This window comes from Athene cunicularia (genome assembly GCF_003259725.1).
Source record: "Athene cunicularia isolate RWA chromosome 23 unlocalized genomic scaffold, athCun1 chr23_part1, whole genome shotgun sequence".
NCBI lineage: Eukaryota > Metazoa > Chordata > Aves > Strigiformes > Strigidae > Athene > Athene cunicularia.
In genome coordinates this window covers 629,362-638,329 of record NW_020799130.1, presented here as the reverse complement: position 1 = coordinate 638,329, position 8,968 = coordinate 629,362, and the positions used below count along the sequence as shown (strand labels likewise).

The 8,968-nt window shown below is 52.9% G+C and overlaps 1 protein-coding gene across 1 annotated transcript; it reads left to right on the top strand.

Annotated features, from left to right (window-relative positions):
- Positions 1-200: 200 nt before the first annotated feature.
- Positions 201-5,843, top strand: ZC3H12A (zinc finger CCCH-type containing 12A). Its single transcript, XM_026863380.1, has 3 exons — positions 201-3,259; positions 3,789-3,895; positions 4,012-5,843. Exons 1-3 carry the CDS (start codon positions 3,237-3,239, stop codon positions 5,031-5,033), a joined length of 1,152 nt encoding a protein of 383 aa, XP_026719181.1. The 5' UTR covers positions 201-3,236; the 3' UTR covers positions 5,034-5,843.
- The last annotated feature ends 3,125 nt before the right edge of the window (positions 5,844-8,968 follow it).

Sequence of the window (8,968 nt, the reverse complement as noted above, 5' to 3'; positions counted from 1 at the left end):
GCGGCTGCGTGCGCCCCTGCTCTGAGGGGAGCGAGAGAGCTGCATGGGGGATTTGTCGAGTTTTCTAAGCTGTGGTTGACAGGTCTGAGAAAAGACGGGGTCCAGTCTGCTGGGCGGCCTGTGAGTCCCGGGGCAGCTAAGGGGTTGTGACAGTGATCAAACCAGAGAGGGGAAGATGTGACCTGGGCGTCTGCAGCGGGGACAGCCCTGTCCTCGGGGCTCTCCAGCAGCTCTGCGGTCACTCGAGGCACGTGGCCCGTTGTGAGCCCTGAGCTGATGAGCGTGGCTCTTGCAGTCAAGTTTTACCTTAGATAAGTGCTCAGGCTTCAACAGCGGACGTGGTGGGGGTTTTTGCTTGAGGAGCCTCTTACCCATGGAAGTTACCCCAAAAAGCGCAGGAGGGGTCACAGCACACGTGACCCGGGGCAGGCCCGGCCCTAACAGCGCTGCCGATAGGACGGAGTTTGACACGAGAAAAGCAGTTTGGCTTTTTTAAGCAATTTGCTAGAAGGGGAATTCCATTCTGAAACTTCCTGTATTGATGGTGTGATGTTCCCTGCTGATTCATTTGCAGTGTGTACAGCGGCCTCCCTGAACAGCTCTTGACAAACATATGCAAATCATAGTGGAAATTAGCTTTTACTTCCTTCTAAGGGAATTTTTTCTTGGCTGCTGCCAAATCAGATCAGCCCAAATAGCTACCCTCTGTAGATGTGAGATTGGTAGCAGGGACTGAAAAACAACAACAAAAAATCTGGTTTTCGCATTTATCTCTGACAGATTATAGTAAGCTGTGTCTGGCTGGCTGTAGCAAAACCAGTCTGACACCGGAGAAAAATTTTAGAGCATCTTCTGATTGTTACTATCAGCCTTTCTGTAATTTAGGATTCTTAATGCAGGTACCTCGGGTGTGTCTCTGGGTGTTAGTTTCATTGCTAAATGTATAGATTTTAGAATACATATTTGGGTACAACGCTTCAGTTCTCTTAGTAGTTTCAGAGAAGGGTGAGGATGGGAGAAGTAAAGCTTCTTTCCAGTGGTGCTGCAGTAATAGTTCTTAAAATGCCTCGGCCGGGGTGAAAGCTCTTTGCTAATTGCTTTATGGAGGAGTTGGCTGGCGTGCTGAGGGGGGGTCAGAGCCGAAGTGTCATTCAGGTGTAGGTGGGAAGAGTAAGACTTGGGGCAGGGGCAGTGCCCAGGTGGGGAAAAATCTCACTGAATTATGAGGCCAGTTATCTTTTACCGGAGTGTTGTCATGAAACGCAGGCAGCTGAGATCCTCAGAGTGACAAGTCGGGCTGTAATGCAGAAAAGTTGAAAGCTTGCCAGCACAATTATCAACAGAAGAGCTGATTACACTGTAAATACTGGCACTTGTAAAACAGGAGTGGTAGTTTCCTCTTAGAAGTTCTGGAAACTTATTTGATATGACCTAATAAAGAATTAAGAAGCTGCTTTTTGTGCCGGTATGCAGCTTCTGATGCTGTTGTCAAACTTTGTTCTCAAACTGCCAAGTGCTGTTAAGACGTTTGGCACCGACCCTGTTAGCAGGAGATGTGGCTGTTCTGTGCAAATAGTGCATTTGTAACTGACTTTTGGGGCCATAATACAACGCAGAAGTGTTTTCCTCAGTGCTGATGTCCTTGAGGTAAGAGTGCACAAAATGTTTTTCTTTAGCTATCGGAATAACTCCACAAGCAGAACACCCTGTGAGGGTGCAGTTTACGCTGGCGGAGGTTGGCCGCTGGCACTAGCTGGCGGAGCAGGGCGAAGGGTGTTCAAGATCACGTTGTGCTCAGGCTAAAAATAAAGTCCTGGAGTCCAGAGTTGAAGCAAAGGCTCTGTCGGGAGCAGCTGCGGTGCTTCCAGCTGCTTTCTCCCTCCCAGGGAGGATTTGGGGGTTCCCTGGTATGCGGAGGTGCTCAAAGCACCGGTCGCTCTGTGAGGCTCTTGGTGCTGCCGCTCACACAAGCGGAGTGACAAACGCTGACTCTGCTGCTCTTCCCACTCTCCCCCGAAGGTTGCCTGAACTGCTGGATCCGTTTGCTTAGTGTATTGCCTGACTAGTCTGTGCGTAACCTGAATATTGAAATCCTTAATTTTCTTCGATGCAGCCATGGAAATAAAGAAGTGTTCTCCTGCCGAGGTATCCTTCTGGCTGTCCAGTGGTTTTGGGACAGGGGACACAAGGACATTACAGTCTTTGTGCCGTCTTGGAGGAAGGAGCAGCCACGACCAGATGTACTTATAACAGGTGTGGAAATATGAAAACCAAAAGTAGCTTTTCAGGCTTACTGCTTTGTCACTTAATGAGCTTGCAAAGTCTGGCTAGTCAGTAATTAACTTATGAATGGAAGATCTGAGTGGTAGGAGATCCAGTAAGCTGAGCTGACCAGGGAGAATTAGCCATTAACTTTTCCCCTAAGCAAGTTCTTGCCTGGATCACTTGGAATAAGCCAGCGAGCAAAGACTGTAGTAACTGCTGTGCTTCCTAACTTGCTGTCTTTTTAATATTATTTGAATTTTTTCCCCTTTCGGGGGCACATCTTCATGCTGTGTACCTGACACTGTAGACTGTACAGAATTTCTCCATGCTAAAAGTTAAGGCTTGATGGGGTTTAGTCAGAATTATTCAAATTGAGGGGAGTTTACTCTGAACTTGCAAACAGCTGAAGATTTCTAAGTAGCTCTACCCAGAAATCTGTGCATGGAGCATGGCACTAGGAAAGAGAACTCCCTGCCAGTCTTAAATGCAAGTTTGCTTTGGATGCAAAGAATTCTGTGGATGAGACTTGCTGTATTACTGCAGGCTCTGGGGTGCTGAGTGCTCTTGGGTGCCCTGCGGGCACCAGGGCTGGGGAACCACCTCTGACAGCCTGGAGGAAGGTGCAAGAGATGAGAATACAGCCTGGGTTGTGGAGAGATGAAAGCACTTTGTGAACTCTGTCGTTAATTTATAATGTTTCTTTATCTGTACGAAGGCCTCTGGGCTGTGTACGTCTGTTCACAGTTGTGTTTGTTCTAGACCAGTACATTCTCCGTGACCTTGAAAAGAAGAAAATTCTGGTCTTCACTCCTTCCAGGCGGGTTGGAGGCAAGCGTGTTGTCTGTTATGATGATCGATTCATTGTGAAACTGGCACACGAGTCGGATGGCATTGTGGTTTCTAACGACACTTATCGGGACCTGCAGAACGAGCGTCCGGAGTGGAAGAAATTCATCGAGGAGCGCCTGCTGATGTATTCCTTTGTTAACGACAAGTATGTTCCCATCCTCCCTTTGCTTTTAGAGAAGTTCAGTGTGAGCATGCTGTCTTGTTTTAAGGAAGCAATATCAAGTGGTGTGTGAAAAGAGCAAAATGCTGGTACAGAATGAAAAAGAAGTAGAGATTTTTTTTGGTAGAAGTGTGGTGGGAAGAACCGCCCAGCTGTGGTGAGGTACAAAGGCATGAGGAATTGGAGCCTCCTCCAGTGGCTTGGAGCTAGGAGCTCTGCTGTACTGGAGTGCCTAGGAGAGCTCCAGGGCTTGGTTTCCTCACAGGACAGTCATTAGGAGGCCCAGCAGCAAGTGCTAGTTCTGGTCAGCAGCACAAAACCTCTCCTGTGCCCAGAGTGAAGCGTTTGGTGCCGGCCTTTACCAGGTGATGGGAGGGGTATCTCTGCACTCGAGGGGGATGCTGCTTAGGGCTCAGGTAGCTTTTAGTCTTCAATGAAATGGGGACTGCGAGAAGAAACTAAAGCCTGACCCAAGAAAGTGAACTGCTCCTGATGGAGGTTTATTTTTCTTTAGGTTTATGCCTCCAGACGATCCCTTAGGGCGACATGGCCCCAGCCTGGATAACTTTCTCAGAAAGAAGCCTGTGGTGCCAGAACACAAGAAGCAGCAGTGCCCTTACGGTAAGACCTGCCTTCTCAAGGTCAAGACCGAGGTGTCTGTGCAAGCGTAATTCATGTACTTAGTAAAATTCAGCTGGTTGTTCCGTGCTCATTCCATGCTCTGCTTTTCCTTTCAGGGAAGAAATGCACTTATGGAATTAAGTGTAAATTCTACCACCCTGAAAGGATCAATCAGCCCCAGCGCTCGTTAGCTGATGAACTCCGAGCCAATGCAAGGCTGTCTCCTACCAGAAGTACCGGTGCCAAGGAGGAGAAAAAGGGCAAAAGGGGTTCCCAGGCAGAGCTCTTGTGCTCTCTGCCCGCAGAGAGTGACAAAAGCTCTTTGCAGAAGGTCTCTGCAGAGAGGAAGAGCTTGACACCCAAAGCCAAGCCCAGCGATGCTGCGCTTCAGGTCAAAGGCTGTGTGTCAGGCGCTGTCCCGCCCAACGGCGGGAGCCACAGGCCCTCGGACAGGTACCAGCAGCCTCACGTGGACTCTGTGTCTTACATCTCTCAGGAGCACCTCGACTCGGGCATTGGGTCTCTGGAGAACCAGCTGTCTGACATGTGGCCTTACAGATCCGCCGGTCACTGTGACCATTCCCACGCCGATCCTGTGGCCGTCTGCACCTGTGGCAGGCAGAGACCCGTCTACCCCCATCCTCCCAGCTTGGAGCAGAACGGTCTGCTCTCTTACAAGCATGGTTCCCACAAATCTTCTTCCTCCGGTGCTAGCTTCCTGCAGTATAGCCCCGAGGTGTCTCACTCAGGACCACCTCACTCTTTCTCAGGCTACGCGGTGCCTGTGCACCCGGCCAGCGCCGGGCAGTACAGCCTGCCCGGTGACTACAGCGCCCCCGCGCCCCATTCCCGCGACTACTGGTCGGAGCCGTACCCGGTGCCCGCCCAGGTGCGACCCGCCGGCGGGCGGGACCCGCGGGCCGTGCCCAGAGCCCCGGGGCCTGCGTACCCCGACTCCTGCCAGTGGGCAATCTCCGACCAGTTTGCGGAGGAGCGGGCCAGCGTGCACGTCAAGCTGTGTGGCATATTCCACCCCCATTTGGTCGATGCTGTGATGAGCCGATTCCCGCGGCTGCTGGACCCCCAGAGGCTGGCTGCAGAGATCCTGACGTACAAGTCTCAGAACCCCGGGATCTGAGGCGGGTACGAGGCCGCCGGGCACGGGGTTCGCACGGCAGCTGCCAGAGGTGCCTTCTGAGGGCTCCCCCTCACTCCTTGGCAGTACCAGGCTCCGGCTGGAGGCTGGGTACCAGATGTGGTAGGCTCGCAGCAAATTCCGGGCCAGACCTGTGTCCCTCAGAGGTGAGAGCGCCCTGGGGTCCCCTCTGCCCCAGAGGCTGTTGAAGAGGCTCCGGGTGCTGAACGGAAGAGGCTGCAGCTTCAGAGCAGGATTTTTCCTTTGGGGTTGTGTGAGTCAGACACAGCCTAAACTTCTGCACTTGTTCAGAACCAGACGTGGCCTTACTCCGCTCATTCAGCTGTTCTGAGATGGCTTTAGTGTGTTGCCAGGCGTGCGGCGGGGGGCTCTGGGGCTTGGGGAAGAGAAGGGGGAGCTGCCTGTGCGGTGGTGTGAGGCTTGTTTGTGAACTGAAGTGCACTGTCAAGGCTGTTCCTGGCTCTTAACTAGGCCTCTTTGCTAAACCTGCCATGCAGATCTGTGGAAAATGTCGGATTATGAGTCTAGTACAAAGCTAGGCTTAGCTGACTTCAGTTGGGTTTTATTGGCGCACTTCTGTAAGGGCCCTTCCCACCCGCTCCCGAGAGGCTGCTCGGTACGTACCGCAAGTGCTGAGCAAGGTGCTCAGCTCCCGGAGGTGCGAGGAGCCGGGGTGCCGTCCTGTCCCGGGACAAGGCCTGACTCAGCTGCTCTGAGCTCCGGGCCAGCCCCGTGTTTGGGAAGAGCCGGTGGAGCGTGTGGGCGATGCCCTTGGTGGGCTCCAAGCCCTGGCCTGGTGGCTCCTGGGCTGTCTCTGCACAGCGCTGCCCGGGAAGGCTCGGGATGATGTTTGTGCCTTTTGTTTTCCGACAGCAATAGCTTTGAGCATTCAGTAAAGCAGCTGCAGGCCTGTCTGGGCTGCTGCCAGTACTGTTCCTGAGGAATCCGTAATATTTTTCTCTGTAAAGCCGTTGCTTGATCTTTACTAATGTTTCCCTGTCCCCTTCAGCTTCATCAGACTATAGCAGCATCCAAAAATGTAGAGTAAGACTTACTTGGTGAGACTGTTCCCCTTTTCCCTCTCACGCAGTAAGATGTTTTTTACTGTAGATACTGTAACAGATTTTAAATATGCAAACCCAATTGCTGTAGTAATTGGTTCTGGTCCTGGAGTTTCAGTGCGCTTAGAACGCAGAGCTGTTCCTTGCGCTCGCCGGCCAGAAGCAGTTGATTCGTTGATACACATTGTATCTGTGTGTTTTGTTATGTTTTTTTAAATACATCCATCTTGTGTTTCAACCAAGGTTGTTGAGTGGCAAACTGAAGGGGAGTGTGGAACACAGCTGCTCGAGAACCCTCCCCAGGAAGGGTTTTGTCTGTTGCTGCTCTTCCCTCTGACTGTCCTAGGAGTGACCTACCCAGACTGGCACCATGTGCCATGAAAACCACAGGGACGCAGAAACCTGTATCCTGGTTAATTATGATACATTACAAATTAGTAATGTTTCATGTTAGTAAGCAAAATGCTTCTTAATTTTAAGTAACCTGATACTTTGCATATTTGTAAATTACAGGAAAAATGGTTTTTAATGTTATTGTCCAGCAGCTTGCTGCTTGCTGCTGGATTTAATTAGTGCTGTTCTTGCCTCGGCCATTGTGTTACTTGGCGTGGTGTGTTTTGTTTTCCTGGTGGAACGCTGATATGTGCTGCTTCTCTTGCAATCAGCAGATTAACATTTTATACTCACAAGCTGACATTTTACTGAACTTTCTGTATTATTATGCAGCGTATAGTTTATGTACTGAATGGAGGCAGCCGTGTGAAACCCATGGCGAAGTAAGAACTTGTGTTACATAAATAAAAACTGCTGAGTTGAATTATTTGGTCTCTGGTGGCATTTTGGAAGACCGTTCCACGCTTTGGCTGGCTTTCCGGGAAGGTCAGAAATGATCCTTCCTCCCTGGGGTTCCTCTGGCGAGCTTTGATCTCCCTACGCGGTCGGATGGCTGGGTATTGATGGGCTTGTTAATTGATGCGGTGTGACAGGTCAAAAAAAAATCCAATTTCTCTGAACTGCTGCGCAGATAGTAGCGTGTGCGGCGTTCAGTGTGTGCTCAGCGCTGCTGAAGGTGCCTGGGCGCAGGGGCAGGGGGCGGCCGCGTGGTGGGGGGGGTGCAGGCACAGGACGGGACCCTCGGAGCTGTCTCGGGGTGAAGGGTGCGGGCTGTGCTGCGGCTTCAGTGCACAGCCCGAGAGTAAACACGTGTCCGGTTATATATAGCACATCTGTGTCAGGTGACGGTACAAAACGGTAACGTGTCACGACTTCGCTCTAAAGTTTCGTTCCGGACTGGGAAGGAAGCGCGGTAGGAAAAGCAGCGCTGGTGTTTCTGTGCGAGAGCCTTCCCCTCCGACCTGCTGTGCTGCGCCACGGCCTGTTCTCATCCCACTTGCTGAAGAACTTCATGGTCTTTATCCACATTCGCACAGGGCAATGACTGCTTCTAGTTAATGAAAAACAAGGAGATTGGGTGCTCCTGGAAATAGTGCTTGGTTTCAAAAGCCAAAGCTGAAACCTCGGGGTCTGGAAGGTCAGGTCCTGGCGGTGGGAGAGGAGCCCCCCTGAGGCAGCCAGCTGGCGGGACAGCGACAGCTCGGGTGGCTCCGTGCCGGGGGGTACGTGATGTGTCGGCGATGTGTCGGCGATGGGCTCAGACCTTTTAACCAGGTGAAGAGATTTCTGCTGTTTGTAGTGGGGTCCCTGGTAGAAAAATGCTGCAGGATTCTAGAGCCGGTGGCCTTGTGCCTTAATAGATAACTTCAGCTGGGGGGGGGGGGATGTTTGTTTTTACTTCTGTTACAGCTGGACTGGTACAACCAAGGGACCGGTGCAGGAATCGCTGCTGTTCCCTTTGAAAGGGGGAGCCCCGGGGCTGAGCTGCAGCAGGGGGTGCGGAAGGCTCCCAAAAAGTGTCGGGGCACAGCCATGGGCAGGAGCAGGGGAATGGCTGAGGTGACCCAGGGCTGTTCCGTGGGACCCCCCTGGGTGGCCGGTGAGCCGTCCTTCACCAGCGCTTCCGTCTGGGTGGAGTGTGCCCCCCCTCACCCTCCTCCTCCCTGGCTGTGTCGCTGCCTGCTCTCGGCCTCGCAGCCCCCCCAGAGCACACGGAGGTGTAAAGGGAACCCGGGAGGGAGGGGCTGGGGCAGGAGAAACTCGGGTGTGAGTGAGGAGAGGGAGTGAGGGGGCTTGTAAAGAGGAATGAGGGGTCCACTAGTGTGTTTCGGGGTAAGCAGAGTCTCCAGTTGTGCTAGAAATAGATGGAAAAGGTAATTAAATACCAGAGGAAAGGCTTTGCTCCCACTGCACGAAGAACAGGCAGGAGGAGAGCCTCCTTCAGAAGTCAGTGCTGCAGGGTAGCTTGACTTGGTTTCTTTTAAAATCAATACTCTGAAGGGGGAAGGAAGGGCCGGGCAGCTGTGCCGTGCAGAGGTCAGGCTGGGGTTGCTGGATTCTCATCTCTCCTCCCAGGGGTGGGCGCAGCCCCCCTGCCCCAGCTGCCTCGTGCCCCTCTTCCTCGCTGAGCTCTGGGTTGAACCCGGCTGGTTCCCTCCCGTCGGGGGATTTCCAGGATGGGGTTAGCCCAGCCCCAACATCTTGAGGCATTTCCAGAGGCAGAAATCTGACCCAAGGCCCCTGAAGGGCCTGGGAAAGGGGCCGTGATGCAATGGAAGTGTGTGGGGGGGCACAGCGCTAGGAAGCAGGTTCAGCCTCAACCCGCTGGTTTTACCCCACTCTGAGCCCGCGGGGCGGTTTCTCCCCGCAGCGGAGGGTCCCAGCGCACGGCGGCAGCTCTGCCCTGGGCGTCCGGGGCCGTGGGGCGCAGTCGCGCTCTGACAGACGCAGGAAGCGAGTCAC

Excerpts from the sequence above, each read along its gene's own strand:
- ZC3H12A (XM_026863380.1), top strand. The coding sequence starts at position 3,237 with ATGTATTCCTTTGTTAACGACAA. Across the intron at positions 3,260-3,788 it reads TATTCCTTTGTTAACGACAA|GTTTATGCCTCCAGACGATC; the intron begins GTATGTTCCCAT and ends ATTTTTCTTTAG. Across the intron at positions 3,896-4,011 it reads GAAGCAGCAGTGCCCTTACG|GGAAGAAATGCACTTATGGA; the intron begins GTAAGACCTGCC and ends TTTTCCTTTCAG.